The following is a 21518-nucleotide window of genomic DNA, read 5'->3' on the forward strand; positions in this document are numbered from 1 at the left end:
GAATTGGGTGGTAGTACCTATAAAATTGCTGGAATGTTAAAATTGAGTTGATTTGCACATAGTCTCATAAATTTGAGGCTAAATTGCACATTTTAAAACGTTTAGGGGCAAATTGCACATCTACCTAATATAAAAGCCGGGTTATTTCTAGCCTTCTCATTGGTTCCTTACAATCAGGGTAAATAATTGCATTTTCTATAGGTGGGCCCTACCACAAAGTTGCATTGGATTTATTTAATTTTCTCTCAATACAATTTTTTCTTTGTTGACAGATTAAAATATGTTTTAAGGAAAAATATAAAACGTAAAAGAAGCTTAAAGACTAAAAAACGTACATAGAGAGGCTTAAAAAATGAAATGCTAATCTACACTTCATTATATTAAAATGTAGGTTATGTGAAATGTCACGGGTTCAGCATATACAATATCTTAATTAATATCTAAATTTAAAATGTTATATATGACTTGGCAGAGAATGTATTCATTTTTTGTATACTTTTAGTTACAGCTAATGTTTTAAACATCATACTGTGCAAATTTACATGGGTTTAGATTATCATAATAACATAGAAATTAATTCATTTATCGAGTCATTAAAAATACGACTCTCTATTCAACTCTCTATAATTATATCGTCTGTCTAAAATTTTGATAGTATAACCGTGCATTTTTTGCACGGACTAAAACTAGTAATTCTAAATATTTGGGGATAATTTGCTACTTTCCCCGAAAATAAACCATTAAAGTGGTAATTACTCACTGCCGGGTAACTTTATAATAACGTACCCAATACTAAGTCAGATAAAAAACTAACCCAATCATACATTCATACCTCGAAAAAACTTGCAAACCCAAAATGACCCACACTTGACCCGGCCCAACCGGCGCCCGATTAACCCGTTTAGCTAGTCTTATTTGGGGCCTTGGGTAGTTGGTTGGTGGAATGGAAGATAAACAGATTTGGCGCCAAAATTAATTTCTGAACAAATTTCTAAACAATGAAAGCTTCTCTATATGAATGGAAGATAAACAGATTTGGCTCTTCTTCACATTCTCACATGCTCTCCCATTTATTGTTTCCATCCGTTCCGACTTCCGACCCAAATGTTTATTATCGTATACTCGTACAAGTGAATTGAGGGTCTGATTGATTCAACTTCTTCTGGTATACTCTTGTGCATTAATGTATTTTACTATTAATTGTTTAAGATGGGTATTTCTGTATTTTAATTTTTAGTAGATATATGATCAAGAAATGTGATTTGGGTATTTTCGTATGTTCCGGGTGTAATTCCAGAGCAGTTATTTGTTACCACCCGTGCTTGTAGAATGACGTCTTTGGTTGAATCCTCCTTTCGGTCTCCTGAAACGATGAACAAACTGAGGGCTCGGCTTTGGGCCGAGCGAACTCACTCCGACGCTCAAGTCAGTAAACTTAAAGAGATAAGTTGTTGTTACTTGGCGAAGTATATTTTGTAGAGAGATAAGGAAGATATTACCAGATGAATAGTGATTATTAGGTTAAATTGTGGATCATTTCCTCAATGAGGGTTGAGGAGTATTTATAGACTTTCACCTTTTGTCACGTAGTGGCCAAGTGGCCAAGTGGCTAGCAGGTGGAAAGACTGATCTACCCTCGGCCGAGGGACCCATGGCAGGCCGGCGGGCCCTGTTGACTCGCCGCCGAGGGGTCTTGGATATGAGTTCGCGGATATGTGCCCCGGTGACTAGTCCGTCCCAGTGAGACCCAAGAGACAGTAAGACGGGGCTGCGTCGGTTAGGCTGTCTAAGTCGTTGACTTGCTTGTGGATATCTTTGACCTTGCTCAATATGTTGACTCGGTCAGCGGGTGCAGAATATGCCCCATCAATTTGCCCCCAGCGTAGTTTATGCCGTGGTATGGGCTCCGATGTGTGTTGAGCGTATATTCTGCGCAAGTAAAAAATTTTCTGCCCCGGCTTCTTCTACCTCGGCTTGGTCATGCTTAGGCCGTACCATATCCCCCCTCCACATGGATGTGTAATGGACATCCGATGTGGAAAAGAAAATGTCGTCGGCTGAGACCAGGGTGGAGAGTGCCGGTGGTTTCTGATTGCCCCCGGCCGGTGCTGTCTAGCTTGGTTGATCATGTGGCCGGCGGACAACAGTTACTTATGAATATGTTGGAGAAGATGAATAGGCAAGGAGATATGAAGTGGCGTGTTGAAGACGCTTGGTCACTGTTGCGTTGATTGACGTTCAACTGTTGAAACGATTGACATTCTGTGGTTGCATGTCTAACACGTGATTGTTCGCTGATTGACTGACGTTTCATGGGCTGTGCCCTGATTGGTCCTTCTTCATGGGCTTTCCCCTATAAATAGGGCAGTTAGTCCCTGAAATTGGCCACCAATTTCATTTTCTCTAAAATTTTCTTCTCTCTAAACTTTCAAGGGTTTCTTTCTCTTCTAATCTTCAGAGTCGTTGCTTCGGCTAGTGCTTTTCTTCAAGGTAAACAAACAAATCTTCTCAATCTTTTACTTTGTTAAGTAATTGTTGCTACCATGTCTTTTGCTGATGCCGGGACTAGTAAGCCTGCGCCGGGGGGTTCCTCGTCGCGTCCTGATGAGGAGGAAGTATTGGTTGTCACTCCGTTGAACGTTGGAGGTCCTAGGTCTCCTTCTCCCGAAGTTGATCCACAAGTTTTGGAGGAATGGGAGGATGAGGATGTAGCTGATGAAGACTTTGATGATGACGGTGAGGAAAGGATTCCTACTGGTGATGAGAGGCCGCATCTCCTGGATCACGGCGAGGCCTGCATGACTGGTCCTGACCGTGCCTGGACCAATAAGTTCGCCAGTTGTTCCGGTGGAACTCTTTTCGAGGGTCATTTCTCCTTCGGAGATGGGTACAAAATTGTTATCCCTGAGAAGGGTCAGGCGGTCTGTTGCCCTCCCCCGGGTCATATCGACGTATATATCAGGCACCTGGAGTATGGGCTCCGGTTTCCTTTGAACGAATACGTCATGGCCATCATCAAAGCTATGAACGTCGCTGTGGCTCAACTGCATCCGCTGGCCATTAGGACGATAGTTGGCTTCGTATGGCTCTGTCTCTTTAAGGGGGAGGTCCCTACGGTTAACTTATTCCGCCGGCTTCATCATCTTCGACCATCGACCCCCGGTAAAGTGGGGTGGTACAGCGTGCAGGTGGAGTCGGGCTACGTTTCCGTTAATAAGCTTTCCTCCTGCCAGGACTGGAAAGAGCGGTGGGTGTACGTTAAGGTGCCGGATGACTATCCGCTGCCCCGGTCCTTCCAGCACCAAGTTAATTTGCGGTGCGAGAGTAAGGCGGAGCATGACAAATGGGTCTCCCGGAAACACCTTAAAATGGATGCCGCCAAGGTTTATCTCAATGCAGATGAGAAACGGGCGATGCAGCTGTTTGATGCTGAGAAGGGATGGGTGCCCCCGACTCAGATTATTCTTCAGGATGAGCTGCTTTGCCGCGTCGGCCTCATACCGGCCCTCAACCAGGGTGAGTAGGGTCGGTGTGAGGCCCGTCTTTGCCTGTTATGCTCCTGTTATGCTCTTGTTTTTAGAGCTTTGTTTTATTACTTCTTTCATGTAACTCTTGTTTGGTTTCTTGCAGACCGATTTGGCCAGGATCTGTCTGAGAGGACCTTGAAGAGGTTAGGGCTTGATAAGGACGGGAAGGTCGTTCAGCAGCGTCCTCAGGCTAACGCGCGTGATCGTAGACTGGCTCCCAACGAACTTATGGACAAGCAACTGAAGGCACTGGATCCGGCGGCGGCTCAAGCACGGGTTCTCGGTGGCGTGCCGAAGAGAAAAAAGAAGGCGGCGTCCCGTTCGACGACGGCGTCAGTCCCAACTCCCTCTTCAACCCCAGCGGTCCAGAAGGAGCATGTGGAGGTCGTCGATATCACCGAGGAGGTGGTGACCGTTGCGAAGGGCTCTCCTCCTCCAGAGAAGAGAAAAGAGCCACTGCCGTCTTCTACCGTTGCCGGGAAAAAGAATGATCCATCCGGTCCTCCATTTAAGAAGGTCCAGACTGGTACGGATCTAACCTGTGGTTCAGATTTAGCTGGTTTATTATGCATTCCCGATGACAGACTCTCTGATGTGTCGATGAATGTTGACATGGATGCGCTGTGTGAATTTTTTGTAGATCCGCCGTCGGCGTAGTCGTTCTTCTTACCGAACGGCAATTAGAGAAGCGACACGAGAATGCGGGTGATAGAAATGTCACCGTTGACTCCTTACTCCGAAGGTTCCCCCGCCGAGCTTGTGGCGAGGGTACGAGAATATACAAGAGGTCAAGGCGAAGTGGACTCAACTAGCCGGCTCCCACATTATGGAGCAAGAAAAGGCTATGGCCCAAGCTGGGCCACTGATCGAACGGCTTAAGCTTGATCTTACCGCTGCGAAGGGGGAAGCCGGGAACGCTAAGCTGGACCTCCTTGCTGCCCGAAAGCGTGAGGAGGAAGCTGAGAGGCTGCTCTCGGCCGAGAGGGCCAAAGTTGAGGCTGCTGATGCCGTCGTTGCCAAGTTTCTGGAGGAGCGGGACAGGTATAAGGGCAGTTATAACGCTGTGGTTGCCAAGAGGGACGAATGGAAGGATCTGTATCATGCCCAGTCGGAGGCGCATAGGGGCACAAGGGCGATCCTTGCCCAAAAGGAGAAGGATATTGAGATGCTTCAAACTGAGCTCATCCCTAACATGTGCGCCCAATTCCGGGACCAGGCCGAGGAAGCGACCAGGGAGGCGATCAAGAAGCTCGTTCCGGAAGGCTCCTTCCCGTGGGAACAATTTGACCAGCTTCTGGATGAGATGGCCGATGCTGCGGAAAAAGCGGCTGCGGAGAAGGCGGAGGCAGCGAAGGCTGCTCAGACAGCTGAAGCCAAGGCGGCCTACGATGCAAAGGTGAAGGAGGCCACATAGGAGGCTGAGAGGCTAAAGGCACGTGAAAATGACGAGCTTTCCCCTGGGCCGGCCACCGAAGATGATGCTACTGCTGCCGATGGAGGGCAGCAACAAGCATAGGGAGACGGGCGGTCGTCACCAGACTCACCCGGCGTCTCGGATAGCTTTAGCTGTTCGGGGGCCAACTATTAAGCCTTGCCTCCCTGCCATCTTTTGGCGCTTCATTGACATGTCTGTAACCTTTTGCTTTTCCTTTCCTTGTTTTTTGTACAACTTTGGTAGGTTGTGTTTAGGCTATCCCAATGGGGACGGCCGTCGTCTGTATTTTCCTTGTAATCATTTTCAATAAAGTTTGTCTTATTGGCCCTCGGCTTGGCCGGGGCTTTTTGATCACCATACTTCACTTGTCTTCTTGCGTTATTTAATTGAGCGCTTTTCGTTTTTACCTTCGGCCTGGCCGAGGCAGTTAGAATGCGTATCTCAACTGTATTTAACATCTTTTCCTGGAACATGTTAGCATGTTGGTCGCTTCCTCTTTCACTCTCGGTCTAGCCGAGGCGTCGGAGTTGCGCTTCCCAACCGCCGCTGTGAACATGTTAACGTATCGACCGTTGTGTCCTCTGCCAGGCCTTCGGTTGGCCGAGGCGACTAGAGGTTACGGCGCGACAGCGTATGTTAGCGTATCGACCGTTGTGTCCCCTGCCAGGCCTTCGGTTGGCCGAGGCGACTAGAGGTTACGGCGCGACAGCGTACGTTAGCGTATCGACCGTTGTGTCCCCTGCCAGGCCTTCGGTTGACCGAGGCGACTAGGGGTTACGGCGCGACAGCGTATGTTAGCGTATCGACCGTTGTGTCCCCTGCCAGGCCTTCGGTTGGCCGAGGCGACTAGGGGTTACGGCGCGACAACGTTCGTTAGCGTATCGACCGTTGTGTCCCCTGCCAGGCCTTCGGTGGGCCGAGGCGACTAGGGGTTACGGCGCGACAGCGTTCGTATCTGCCAACTGTGCTGGTAGTGACTGCCGTAGCGTCTACTTCTTGGGGTGACTGCCCGGCTTGGGCCGTAGCGTCTACCTCGATATTACTAAGGAGGGGATAAACACTTTGATGGAAAACTTGGATGATTCTTCATTAGATGTAAACATGTGTCGGGGTGCCCACAGTTGTCTTGGGCACCTCCGCCGTTATACAAAGTATTTCCTGAGATTGTCAGTATTCCAATGGCCCATTAAAGGCACACCCTCCATGTCTGTCAGCCGGTGTGTACCCAGCCTCATTTCTTCAACCACTTTGTAGGGACCTTCCCAGTTAACCGTCAGTTGCATCCATGAGGTCGCCCTTCTGTTGTAAGGATGGGCTTTTTCCCTTCTCTGACTTCTTTGCCACTTTGAGGGATTGCATGTTGCACCCTCTGGCGGATATCTGGGTGTTGACCACCTCGTCCTTCTCGTCCTTGAAAACGAGCTTATGCGCTTCCCCCCGGTCCGAGACATACATCAGTGTCAGGGCCCGGATGGACATCACTGCATCGGCCTCGCTCAGAGTGACTCGGCCTATGAGAACGTTGTAGGCGGACGAGCCGTCAATGACCACGAGCTCAGACAGGACGTTTTTAGCCGCATTCCCCTCGCCGAACATCACTGGCAGCCTGATTGACCCTAGGGGTACCAGGCCGGCCACGGAAAAACTGTACAACGGATTGGTGCAGGGGCTCAAGTCTTCAACTTTCAGACCGAGGTTGAGGAAGCACTCCCTGAACATGATGTTCGTGTAGGCGCCTGTGTCAATCAGGCACCTCTTGACCAGATGGTTGGATATGTCCAAGTGGACTACGAGTGGGTCGCTGTGAGGGGCGATGATTCCCTCGTAGTCTCTCCTTCCAATGGTCATATCGGGGATGTTGGAAGCGGGGATCGCTGTTTTGGGCATAAAGTTGATGGCCTGATACAGCTCGTTCAGGTGCCGTTTGTGCCCATGAGCGGACCCACCGTTCTCGTTGCCCTCGATGACAACATGGATCACTCCTATTCGTTCAAAGACGGATTTCTTAATTTTTAGCCAATTAGCTAAAAATTAAGAATTTAGATAGTGCATACCAACTGTTTGATGAAATTCCTGTGAGAAAATCATGATGTTTGGGGAAAATGTAGCAAAGGTGAAAAAGGGTACAGTTGATAGGATTTCGGAGCTTCCGGAATTTATCCTGCATACTATTCTTTCAATGCTTGATACTAAAGAGGCGTGTCGCGCTAGTGTGTTGTCTAAGAGGTGGTATGATGTTTGGTCGTCTATTCCGGTCTTGGATTTTCGGTTTCAGTACTTTAAGGGAGATTGGGATAGTTCGAAGTATGATTTTAATGTTTATTGTGATCCTGATACAATTCAAAGTTTTCTCGGGTTAGTTGATAGGACGATGCAAAGGTATTTCACTGCGAGGTTTAGAATTATGAAGCTTAACCTTGAGTTTCCTATAGTGGATGGAAAGATTGGACTTTTGGTTGATCAATGGTTTGAAATTGCAGTGCAAAGTCATATCGAGGAGTTGCAATTCAAGATTCTTTATGAAAGTCCAGCGAAATACAGATTGCCTGAGATTCTATTTCGTGCAAAATCGTTAAAAGTTTTGAATTGTGAGAATGTTGTGATGCCATATTATGAAATTATGGAACTTAACTCTCTCGAATATCTTACTTTAACCCTAAAAATTATTGATATGGATGTTGATATGGATATGTTACAGAGAATTATCTCTTTCTGCCCCTTGGTTGAACTGGATATTACAAAATGTTACCTCGAAAAACTCTGTCTTCCTTGGGCGAGAAAAGGGAACGAGACAGCAGAATATGTTGGTAACGGAATAATGCGATCAAACTTCAAAGCATCCCCGCTTAGAAAGCTTGCATATAATGGTTTCAGTGGAACTATTCCGTGGCCATGGAACATGAATGTGATTGCGTTGAAGAACTTGAGAAAGTTGTAGTTTGTTTGTACTATGATAACAGATGATATTCTTTCTCAGTTGGCTCATGAGCTTGTCGCGTTAGAAAGCTTAGTATTATCCGCTTGCCCATTGCTGAATTGCATTGATGTCTCAAGCATTTCGCTAAAAGAACTTCAAATCATTGAGGGTTTAGACGTGATGAAGGTTACAGTTGATGCCCCTAACTTGCTTAAGTTTTGGTAAAACTGTGAAGTAAGGACCGCTCTCTCGTTGACCAGAGCGTTAGATCATTGTAATGCTCAATTCGTTCCATTCGTGGTAGATGGTCATGATACTATCAATACTGATTGGCTTGTTAAGCTGAAGAAGAAGCTTTTCGAAACAAACTTCTTCAAATCTCTAGTTATTGAGTTTTTTAGCTCTCTTGAGGTATGAATTTATACATACCCATTTTGATGAATCATTTATTATGTTTAATTGTCTTGAGTCGAAATGACAAATCATAGGGGTGTCATCTTAATTATTTTGGCATGTATAGATCGACGTAGAGGAGGAGCAACTGACAAATCTAGTTACTGGCCCATCATACAAACTCAGGGAGTTAAAACTGCGTGAAGTCAGTCAGTACTCTATAGAATCTTCATTTGAATTTATGGAATCTTTGCTTCTAGCCTTCTTTGATGGACTATTCCGGTGTTGCCACCCTGATGTGCTGTCAATAACAACAAATTTACATAATTTGACTGCTAAGGTATGCTATGTTGGCCTTCTTGTTTATATGGATTATAGTTTTAGGTAAAATGTGACTCAAGCTGAACTTGGTGCACTTGTTGCTGTACATATTTTTCGAGGAATAGAATCCAGAAGATCACTTTGGTGCATTTTAATTTCTGGTTCATTCATCGAACCCGAATCCTGAAAGTATTAACCAAATCCAAGTACCTGACAAATATTTCCATCATATAATGCATCATTTTCCGGAACTGATGGCTCTGAAGTCTTACGTTTCCATTTTATCCCCATACATCTCCCTAAAACAAACCTGTCTAGGAGATTTTTCGACACATATCTCCTTAGAACTAATCTCTTTTATGTTTGTTTTCTACAGTCAATCTTGAATATCCTGAAGCGCAAAGTACACTGCTATAAGCATCCCCTAAGAAGCATCGAAGTTGAAAGTGTCGATTCCACTAGATTTCTCTCGGAACCATCAGAATTTGAGATCAGGTTTAGACTGTCTTGGTTTGAAGTTTAGCATATAGAAATCTCAAGTATATGTATCCAGTACGACATTGATGTGTCCCGAGTCCCTTCTTCTTTTCAGTTCGGACTTCTATTGAGGCGTCGAGAACTCTGTCAACTTATCTTGCATATTTTTCTTATTAATTGTTTGCTTTAATTATGTCTTTCTACCATGGCATTGAATTGTTGATACTTGTGATCATCGGAGGGATTATGTTTGATTCATTGTGTTGTGTGTCCGACTTTTTTTTAATCGGAATATTAGTTATGTGACTTATGTCAGTTGTATTGGTCTAGTACAATTATATAGATTTGACTCGAGAAAAATCATCGATTATTAGTATTGGTCATGTGATGTACCGGACTACCGGCCAGATATCGTGTGATCATGTGTCTTTAAAGTTCTCTTTAGCCTTTGATTTATGTTTGGTATCCCAACAAATTTAATTATACACGGTAAAAAAAGTGTAAAGAAAAAATAAGGGCTGAGAATCGGTCCAAGACCGGACCGAATCGGATCAAACCGGATCGGACCGAAGACCGAATATAAAAATTTAGTGGAGTGATGACCGGACCTAAAATTTTCGGTCTTCGACCGGACCAAACCCGAAATATTTGGTCCGGTCCGATCTTGGAGCGTGTTGGAAATAGAGGCTTTGAGAGCCTTTTTCTTAGTTTCCATTTGTCCCACATTGGTGAGAAAGTGGGTGTTTTATGGGTTTATATAACACCCCTTCCCTTACCTTATCACTAGTGGTCATGGGGAGTCTTTTGTAGAGACTTTGCGAGGTGCTTAATTCAGCTCGCACACGCGCGCGTGCCCGGCCCGGATCCGGATTTGGGATTTGGGATTTGGCAATCGCCTGCGGCGGGCTGTGCCTATCTTTTTGGGCCGCATCTGAGTTTTGTTTTGGGTTGTGTTGTTGAGTTGAATCAATCAGTCCAACTGACTGTCAACATGAGGGTCATGCTCCACGTTTGTAGCCCTTGACTGCAGCATCTTAGGAGTCGGTTTTGCTGCTTCTGTTGCTTCGGTTTGGCTATAAATAAGAGCCCGACTTCTCTATCATAATACACAGAAAATCATAAACTCTCTTCTCTCGTCTTCTCTACTCTCTCATAAATTTCTGGGTATTGCTAATTGATATCGTTCCAGGCCTTACATTCTTGAGTGGGCGAGTTTGTAAGGCGGCAGTAGTGTAAACCTTGGGGACTACCGGTCAGCGCTGATCGCCACCACGGTCGCACCGGAGAAATAGTTTTTAAGGCAGCGGTTTCGTACCGTGTCACTACCTTTCTTCTGTCGGTATATCTGATCTCTAGCATTTATTTCGTTACTGCATTCTTGTTCCTTTCGTAATTCTTCTCTGCTTCAGAATTTACGAACTATATAATTAAGTGCAGTAGCCATGTCTGTGATTTCGAAAATTGTACCTGATATTTCGAAAATTGAGCAATTAGATGGTCAGAATTATAAGCGTTGGTCCCAGAAACTGTTGATGTTTTTTGAGCAGTTGGAAATTGATTATGTTTTATTTAATGACCCGCCAAAACCTGTTGTTCCGTCTGATGCTGAGACTACCCCTCCTGCGGCTAAGGCAGTTAAGTCAAATGAAGATGACATTGCTAAATTTGTTAAGGACAACAAAACTGCTAGGTGTCACATACTTAATAACATGGTTAACCCGCTGTTCGATTTATTTGCTGATAATAAATCGGCTAAAGTCATTTGGGAGTCCTTACTGAAAAAATATGGGGCTGATGACGCTGGAAAAAAGAAATATGTTGTGGGTAAGTGGCTGCAATTTAAGATAGTGGATGGGAAGTCTATTATGGAACAGGTTCATGTCTATGAAAATTTGTGTGCTGATATTGTTAGTGAGGGCATGAAATTAGACGACCTTTTTGTTGCTAATGTGCTGTTGGAAAAATTCCCTCCCTCCTGGTCTGAGTATAGAAATCAGCTAAAACACAAAAAGAAAGACATGTCCCTTATGGAACTTATCAGTCATATGAGGACCGAAGAGGCAAATCGCCTCAAAGACAACCCTGCTGTCTACCAGTCTGTGAATGCATCTGTTGCTGCTGTCAAAGCTAATTTGATTGAGTCTGGTGGTCCGTCAAATGCTGCTGAAAAGTTCAAGGGTAAGGGTAAGGCCAAGGTTGGTCAGGGTAAGGGTAAAGGAAAGAAGACTGATCTAGGGAAGTGCACCAAGCCGGTTGCAAAGATTCAGAAGCCCAAGGGTCCTTTGGCTTGCTATGTTTGTGGGAAACCGGGTCACAAAGCCTACCAGTGCACTGATAAGAAGACTGTTGAAGCTGAAGCCAACGCTGTGACTGATGATGTCATTGCTGCTGTGATTGTTGAAGCTAATCTGGTGGGTAATCTTTTTGAATGGGTCTTGATATCTTTGGCGCTTCCAGGACACCTCTGTGCTTGATAAGGGGTTATTTGCTTGAGTTCGAGGAGATAGGCGATGGGGAATGCGTCTACATGGGTAATTCTTCACCGCAAAGATCACGAGCAAAGGCAAGATCTTTCTCAAACTCACCTCGGGGAAAACACTTGCCCTTAATAATGTTTTATTTGTACCTACATTGCGTCGAAACCTCGTGTCTGGTGCCTTGTTAAACAAAGCTGGCATGAAACATGTTTTTGAGGCTGACAAGGTTGTAATGTCGCGCAATGGGGAATTTGTGGGCAAGGGTTATCTGTCTGGGGGTCTTTTTGTACTGAACACTGATTCTGTTTTTAATAATATTGCATCTACTTCTGCTTATATCGCTGAGTCTATTGATGTTTGGCATGGTAGATTAGGTCATGTGAATATCGACTACATTAAAAAACTTAGAACCATGAGTTTAATTCCAAGTTTGTCGAGTCAAGAATTTTCTAAATGTGGTAGCTGTGTTGAGGCTAAATTCACAAAGAAACCTAGTAAACCTGTGACAACTAGGACTACGAGTCTTCTTGAGTTAATTCACACCGACCTAGCTGACTTCAAAAATGTTACAAGCAGAGGTGGCAAGAATTATTATGTGACTTTTATAGACGACTGTTCGAGGTACACCCGAGTTTATTTGCTTAAGACTAAAGATGAAGCAGAACAATCGTTTATAAACTTTAAAAATGAGGTCGAAAATCAACTCGACAGGAAGATTAAAAGGGTAAGGTCTGATAGAGGTGGTGAGTATAAATCCAGTTATTTAGCGGACTTTTGTGCTGCAAACGGTTTAATACATGAGACCAGTCCACCTTACTTACCCCAATCCAATGGTGTAGCTGAACGTAAAAATAGAACTTTAAAAGAGATGATGAATGCTATGCTTTTAAGTTCTGGCCTGTCTGACGATATGTGGAGGGAAGCAATACTTTCTGCTTGTCACATTCTTAACCGTGTACCTCATAAGAAAATTGACAAGACACCCTACGAGATTTGGAAGGGCTATCCTCCTAACCTGAGTTATCTTAGAGTGTGGGGGTGTTTGGCTAAAGTGGGTTTACCTGACTTTAGGAGACATACCGTTGGACCTAAGACCTATGACTGTGTTTTTATAGGTTATGCTCAAAATAGCTCTGCTTATAGATTTATGTCTTTGAGTGACCGTTCTATATCTGAGGCTAGAGATGCCGAATTTTTTGAGCATGTTTTTCCTTTTCAGAAAAATGTTGTTTCATCTACTTCATTACCTATTGCATCTATTGATATGTCTTCACATGCTAGTTGTAGTAGCACTCCTATTGATCATGCTGTTGAACCTAGGAGGAGTAAAAGACCTAGATGTCCAATGGATTATAGTGATTATGTTACAACACATTTATCCAATATGGATACTCTTTGTTTGTGCAAGTGATGAGTTTGTTTCAGCTTTTTTAATAGAGGATGACCCAAAAACCTATAGTGAGGCAATGAAATCCATTGATGCTAATTTTTGGAAAGATGTTATTAAAAGTGAACTTGATTCTATTGTTTCTAATCAGACTTGGGAGTTGACTGATTTACCTAAAGGTAGTAAACCCATTACGAGTAAATGGATCTTTAAAAAGAAAATGAGACCTGACGGTACAATAGAAAGGTTCAAAGCTAGACTTGTAGTTAGAGGCTTTACACAAAAGAAGGGCATTGATTACTTTGATACCTATTCTCCTGTGACCAAAATTTCGACTATAAGAACTCTTGTCGCTTTAGCTGCTATGCATAACCTTATTATACATCAGATGGATGTTAAAACAGCTTTTTTGAATGGTGAGCTAAAGGAAGAGATCTATATGTCGCAACCTGAAGGGTTTGTGATTAAGGGTCAAGAGAATAAAGTGTGTAAACTGAACAAGTCACTTTATGGTCTGAAACAAGCACCTAAACAGTGGTATGAGAAATTCAACACTACTTTGATGAGTAATGGCTTTATGATTAACAATTCTGATTCATGTGTTTATTCCAAAGTGATAGAATCTGATTGTGTTATGATATGCCTATATGTGGATGACATGCTTATTTTTGGTAATAATTTAGATGTGATAATTAAAACCAAAGAATTTCTGTCATCACACTTTGAGATGAAGGACTTAGGAGAAGCTGATGTTATCCTAGGGGTTAAGGTTATCCGAAACTCCAATGGAATTTCTTTGAGTCAATCTCATTATGTTGAAAAGGTGTTGAAAAAGTTTAACTGCTTTGATGTTGTGCCTGCTAGAACACCCTATGATTCTAGTGTACATTTGAGTAAAAACTTGGGTAACAAAGTGTTTCCCGGAAGAGTATGCTAAAATTCTAGGGAGTGTGATGTTTCTTATGAACTCGTACTCGACCGGATATTGCATATGCGGTTAGTAGACTGAGTCGTTATACACATAACCCTGGTAATGAACATTGGAATGCTCTTCGTCGCTTGCTAAAATACCTAAGAGGAACAGTTGATCTGTGTTTGCATTATGGTAAATTTCCTGCTGTGTTAGAAGGATATTGTGATGCAAATTGGGTTGCAGGTAACGATGAGATTTGTTCTACTAGTGGTTATGTCTTCACCATGGGTGGAGGTGCGATATCGTGGAAGTCTTCTAAACAGACTTGTATTGCACGCTCTACCATGGAGTCGGAGTTCATAGCTCTTGAGTTGGCAGGACAAGAAGCTGATTGGCTGAAAAACCTATTGGCTGATGTACCAGTATGGGGAGGACGGCTGACACCGGTCTCCATGTTGTGTGACTCGAAAGCTGGTATTGGCGTTGCAAAGAATAGTGTCTACAATTCGAAAAAGAGACACATGCGAATAAGGCACGCTGCAGTTAAACAACTCCTTGAGAATGGAGTGATTATTGTGGACTATGTGAAGTCCTAAAGTAATCTTGCTGATCCCTTTACTAAGGGTTTGACTAAGAGATTAGTCGTTAATACGTCGAGGGGAATGGGGCTTAGGTCCCTGAGTCAAGGTTGAGATTAACTAGGTCCAAAGTTTTCATTCCTATGGCACAGTATGATTCATAGCCTTTATGGTGGTGCTTTTGAGACGCACTCGATGAATTATACTCTAGGTTGGACTTATGTCCTTAATGGCTCGTGTGAGAAGTGCTGATGAGAAGCACTTGAGCCACCTACGTAGGTGTAATGATCCTAAGACTATGAGAAGTCTTGTGGTCACACCTATCAGTACCAAGGTAACGCATAAGCTCTAAAAGAGCGCGTTGCACTCCGAAATCGCGGGACGATCTTAATTTGAAGGTATGATATGTGTAGTGGGGGTATCGACCGTTCACTAGGAATTCAAATCGCAAGATATTCTCTAGTTGTAAGTAAGTTGTTTCCTCATTTCACTAAAGTGTCAATTCAAATCGAAAGATATTGATACCTAAGTATCCACCCTTCCTTTACCCAGAATTCTTCTTTCTCTGCTCTCGGCGCCTCTAGTGGGGGATTGTTGGAAATAGAGCCTTTGAGAGCCTTTTTCTTAGTTTCCATTTGTCCCACATTGGTGAGGAAGTGGGTGTTTTATGGGTTTATATAACACCTCTTCCCTTACCTTATCACTAGTGGTCATGGGGAGTCTTTTGTAGAGACTTTGCGAGGTGCTTAATTCAGCTCGCACACGCGCGCGCGCGTGCCCGTGCCCGAGCCCGGCCCGGCCCGGCCCGGATCCGGATTCGTGATTCGGGATTTGAGATTTGGCAATCGCCTGCGGCGGGCTGTGCCTATCTTTTTGGGCCGCATCTGAGTTTTGTTTTGGGCTGTGTTGTTGAGTTGAATCGGTCACCAATCAACCGATCACAACATGAGGGTCATGCTCCACGTTTGTAGCCCTTGACCGCAAAGATCTTAGAGTCGGTTTTGCTTTCGTTCGTTGCTTCGGTTTGGCTATAAATAAGAGCCCGACTTCTCTATCATAATACACGAAAAATCATAAACTCTCTTCTCTCGTCTTCTCTGCTCTCTCATAAATTTCTGGGTATTGCTAATTGATATCGTTCCAGGCCTTACATTCTTGAGTGGGCGAGTTTGTAAGGCGGCAGTAGTGTAAACCTTGGGGACTACCGGTCAGCGCTGATCGCCACCACGGTCGCACCGGAGAAATAGTTTTTAAGGCAGCGGTTTCGTACCGTGTCACTACCTTTCTTCTATCGGTATATCTGATCTCTAGCATTTATTTCGTTACTGCATTCTTGTTCCTTTCGTAATTCTTCTCTGCTTCAGAATTTACGAACTACAGAGCGAAATGGACTTAAATTAGTTTTTTCACTATATCGTATAGGATAATTACATTTTAATTCTGCTAAATAAAATGCATTTAAATAATTAGACGACTCTTTTTATGAGAATCATTGACAATACTAATTTATAAATTATAATGTCTTTTGAAGATAAAATATTAATTTGATTCATAATATTTTAATGTTGGATCATTAAAAACATGAAATTTGGTCCATTCGGTCCGGGCCTAAATTAACCAGTCTTGGTCCGGACCGAAGACCAACCTTGAAAAAATGAGGACCGAGGACCGGACCAAAATAATTCGGTCCGGGTTTAGTCCAGACCAAATGGTCCGATCCTGTTCATTTTTTCGGTTCGGCCTAAATTAACCAGTCTTTGTCCGGACGAAAACCAAACTTTGAAAAAATGAGGACCGAGGACCGGACCAAAATAATTCGGTTCGGGTTTAGTCCAGACCAAATTTACCCCTGAAAAATCATTAATCTCTATCAGTTTTGCAAAAATATTTATCAATTAGGGATGTAAAATTGAAAATTTCCACACCTTTTTTTTTCTGAAAGGAAACATAGAGGGTATTATATTAGATCAATCTCCGCAAGAGAGATAACAACTTGCGGGAAATCAGTTACAAGAACAAAGCTATCCCCATCAAAATTACGTAAAAATTAGATAATCTATAAATATTATTAAAATGGTAAACCTTAAAAGCCACGTAGACAATGCCACCTCATATTAATAAATGTCACCTTGCATTACCAAAATTCCACGTCACCAATCCTCCATGTAGTATGACGTGTTTAATTAAGAAGGTAATTCATGTTCGTATAACGATCCATTTAAAACGATACACAAACTAAAAAAATATTTACATAGAAAATAAGTTAGCATAACAAATATTAAATTTTGGCCTTTTAAATTTCTAGATAAATTAAAAAACAATTAAGAATTAAAATTCATACGAAATTTTAAATTTCTACTTTTATTATTAGAATATTTTAAGTAACAAATAAATATCACATTATTCTAATTTTACGCCGTTTATGAGATAATAAAGAACTTGTAAATATTAAGGGCAAATAATAACATACTTAACATTAAACATTGACATTTTAATTTTTAAAACTACAATTGGTTAAACGAAAAATAAAAATTTACATCACTCTAATTTTAAATTATTTATATTTGCTATTCCTTCTTAAATATTATTGCAATAAACTTACTCAATTTCATTAAATTGAATACATATGTAAATCTATAAATATGATTTATAAATAAAAGGGAAGACAAAATATCTACCAATTTTTAGTTGGTAAGATAACCCCCTAAACAATTCTCATACAATGTGTATTTTGTTAAAAAAAAAAAAAAAAAAAAAAAAAAAAAAAAAAAAAAAGTAGACCTTTTATAATTCATTTCTCATTACTCTATATTTATGTCTATATTAAATTTTCCTAATAATTAAAATCTATACAATATGGTTAAAAGCCTACTTAAAGCATTTAATTTTAATCCACGTGTAATTTTTCTATTGGTTAATAATAATTTAATTATATTAATTACTTGATTATCTAACTAAAAGTAATCTCTAAATACCATGTGTTACATACTTATAAAATACAAACAAAATAAAAAATATTAGTTGTCAACACAAAAACAAATTAGTACAAACTCTTTATTTTCCTCTCATAAATTTGTATCAATCTACCTATTCATTTAATTTTTATTTCTTTTATTTAATAAATGGTCTTTTGGTTTTTCCTCACAATTATTATACTTTGTATTTATTTCACCATAATTTTTTTTTATTTCCCCCTTAGTTCACAAAACATTTTTCTTCTCTCAAATAAATTCTTGAAATTAATTAAATAATTAATTATATAAATTTTCTTACATAAATATTACAACAATCCTCTTTTTCATTTTTATTCAAAAAGTTGGTAGGTAAAGTATGCATATATAACCAATTGAATTATTTAAATTTTTTATTCGTATTATGTTTTGAATTAATTAAGAGTTAGAATCATATTTAATTATTATTTTTGTGTAATTTTTCTATTGGTTAATAATAATTCAGTTATATTAATTACTTGATTATCTAACTAAAAGTAATCTCTAAATACCATGTGTTACATACTTATAAAATACAAAAAAAATAACAAATATTAGTTGCAAACACAAAAAACAAATTAATACAAATTCTTTATTTTCCTCTCATAAATTTGGTATCAATCTACCTATTCATTTAATTTTTATTTCTTCTATTTAATAGATGGTCTTTTGGTTTTTCCTCACAATTATTATACTTTGTATTTATTTCACCATAATTTTTTATCTCCCCCTTAGTCCACAAAATATTCTTCTTCTCTCAAATAAATTCTTAAAATTAATTAGATAATTAATTACAAAAAATTTCTTATATAAATATTACAACAATCCTATTTTTCATTTTCATGCATCCAAAAAGTTGGTGGGTAAAGTATGCATATATAACCAATTGAATTATTTAATTTTTTTTATTCTTATTATGTTTTGAATTAATTAAGAGTTAGAATCATATTTAATTATTATTGTTGTGTTTGTATTAAAATTGCAGGAGAATGACATACTCGCATATCAAAAACATTGCACGAATTCTGGAAATAATGGTTATGGAACTTCTTTGCAATTATCTTTTGACTTGAATATATTTTTCATTTTTATTGTGTTTTCCTCTTTTTTTTTATTATTATGGTGTATGCGCAATATCAAATTTTAGTATGAATATCTAATTATTGGTGACATGTTACATTATATATTCCAACCCTTGGAATATTAATTGACAAATTTAATAAATTGTACTAAATTGTCTTGCACCCTTTTGTGCACTTTATTAGTTTTTCGTGTACTCTTCAACTTGTATTTTGTCAATCAGGTTATAAATCAAATATCTTAGTCAACAAACAGATTATAAATCAAATCTCTTAATGGAAGTGTTGAAGTTATATGCTCCAAGGATATAAATTGGATCTTTTAATGTGGATCAAGGTAAATATTTTGCATGGTTTTTTATTGGAATCCGATTATCTCATTCTCCAATTCATTGTTTCAACTTTGAATGCTTTCAAGCCTTTAAATCATTTTTTGTTTTCCATCAAATATTTTCTTCTAGCACTCCCAATATTTCTTCGAGAAATGTTTATTTTTTTTTTGTAATGATTTTGATGGGGCATATTCTGCACCGTTGACCAAGTCAACACACTGAGCAAGGTCAGAGACATACACAGCAAAGTCAACATATCAGACAGCCTAGCCGACGCAATCCATCGGCTCACACCTGGTCCCGGCCTGGCACCTAGCCAGCCGGGACACATATCCGCGTACTCATATCCAAGACCCGTCGGCCGGCCTGCCATAGGTCCATCGGCCGAAGGTAGAACGGTCTTTCCACCTGCTAGCCACTTGGCCACTTGGCCACTACGTGACAAAAGGTGAAAGTCTATAAATACTCCTCAACCTTCATTGAGGAAAGGACCCCACAACTTAACCTAAATACACTATTCATCTGGTAATATCCTCTTTATCTCTCTACAATACATACCTAGCCAAGTAACACAACTTAATCCTTTAAGTTTACTGACTTGAGCGTCGGAGTGAGTACGCTTGGCACAAAGCCAAGCCCTCAGTTCGTTCATTGTTGCAGGAGAAGCCGAGAGGAACGATAGAGGCAAGAAGGGTTCAACTCAAGACATCATTCTACAAGCCTCGGGTGGTAACGATACTTGCTCTGGAATTACACCCGGAACAGATTTGTATATATTTTTCTTTTCTCATAATCAATTGTTAAGAATACTTTTTAATTATCACCCACTTCTCTTTTTTGTCTATTTTTATATTATCACTCTTTTTTCTTCAATTTCTACTTTGGGACGTGCTTTTTACCAAATGCTTCTTATAACTTTTTTAAAAATTACAAAATAAATGTCATCGTTTAAGGGTAAAATTTTCACATTACTCCACCAATGGCAAACTTTTTCCTAATCTTAATTATTGCGCACAAGCAAATGAGGTGATAATTAAAAAAAATGGAAGTATAATAATTCAAATTGTGCATCCTTATTTCTTTGGAATTCATTGGGATAGGCGTTAAAACTTCTCACATAAAAGTTCACCAATAACAAGAGATATAGAGATGACTCTAATTGACAAGATATATAGAAATGAAATTAGAATGATGTCATTGTTGAAAAGATACATTTTCTCGTGTATCCTCCCAAAAATTGCTCACATAAAATTTATTTTAAAAAATATTAAATGCGTATTTATTCTAAAATTTTATTTGTATAAGTCACATGTCATCAACTCCTTGCTAATAAATTAAGTATATCACTTAGGTCTTTCGTTATACAAAAATCATTTCAATAATATTTTTCCCAATATGATGGAAATCAATTGAATTTACAAGGACGATGTTGCAAGACCGACAAATCGACAAGAATTATAAATGTATTATTGGCTGAAAAAGTTTAACAAACTCCTTTGCATTTAAGAAAATAAACTTGTAATTTTAGCCTAATTAGTAAGATAAATATAAGTTGCATTTTAACAGAACGATTTCTACGCATTATTCATATCGTCTCTAATTGACTAAAGACAATATGTAAAATTCAGTTATAAAATATCATTATTATCCATTCATTTATATATTTTACATTTCTTTTTTCATTAGAATACATTAGGTAATAAGGAATAGAATTAGATGTTCAAGTGTCCAACCTTTTGTTTCTTTGCCGGATAAAAATGGGACCAAGGTTCTTAGAACGCGCCAAAACAACACTAAAAATAATATATCAAGTACTAGAATACCAAGAGCCGTCAATGTTGAGTGAACTGAATAACCACCGTGACAAAGCCAAGCGCCCTCGAAATCCAGAGACAATCTAAACACCGTAAAAAAAAGCAGGGAACAAAAACAGAAAGGGGATCGACAGTGATTAACACAACAAGACAACAATCAGTAAAAAGACAAAGACAATGAGGACCGTAGCAAAATAAGAGTAGTTTGCAAACTTAATATTCCACTGTTTGAATGCAATTTTACGTTTTTCCATAATTTGTATTGACTTTTGCTTCTAAGCTTTGAGAATAAGTTGTTTAAAGTGCTCTAATGAAACACAAGACAATACAATTTCCCATTTAATTTATATGCAATACCACCCTGCGAAATCAGAGAATGGACATTCATATGTTCTTTAAAACGAGGGATTCATGAGTTTTGGTGTCATTGTTAGTTTGTGATTTCCAACAAGTTCCAACTATTTTAATATAATAAATTCCCAAACCACCTTAGATATAATATATCTTATCCGACAAACAGGCCAAATAACGCATTCATGAACGATACCGCAAAAATAAAAGAACAAAAAAAAATAAAACCCGTGATTTTCACGGGTCACAAAACTAGTTATCTCCTTAAAAACAGAGGTATCGGTTTTAAGTTTAAAAAACCGATTAAGGAGTACACTATTTAAATAAACACAAATTCTCATTGAAGACATGACATATCCGTCACAAGCTGAAGACGGATACCATTTTACCTCACAATGTACCCACTTTTTCTCTCTCTGCAACACTATTCATGTGGTCCCCTTTCTCCACTAACCCATTTTGTTACCATTTTATCTCACAAAATATCCGTCACAAATGGTAACCCATCACAAGGGAGACCAATTGTT

General features: G+C 40.1%; 1 protein-coding gene across 1 annotated transcript; it reads left to right on the forward strand.

Moving 5' to 3' along the window:
* Positions 1-836: 836 nt before the first annotated feature.
* Positions 837-9374, forward strand: LOC141609302 (FBD-associated F-box protein At4g13985-like). The gene is made up of 4 exons (XM_074428406.1): positions 837-1274; positions 6979-8290; positions 8400-8612; positions 8970-9374. The coding sequence occupies exon 2, from the start codon at positions 7049-7051 to the stop codon at positions 7898-7900; it is 852 nt and encodes a 283-aa protein (XP_074284507.1). The 5' UTR covers positions 837-1274; positions 6979-7048; the 3' UTR covers positions 7901-8290; positions 8400-8612; positions 8970-9374.
* The last annotated feature ends 12144 nt before the right edge of the window (positions 9375-21518 follow it).

This window comes from Silene latifolia, chromosome 10 (assembly GCF_048544455.1).
Source record: "Silene latifolia isolate original U9 population chromosome 10, ASM4854445v1, whole genome shotgun sequence".
Lineage (NCBI taxonomy): Eukaryota > Viridiplantae > Streptophyta > Magnoliopsida > Caryophyllales > Caryophyllaceae > Silene > Silene latifolia.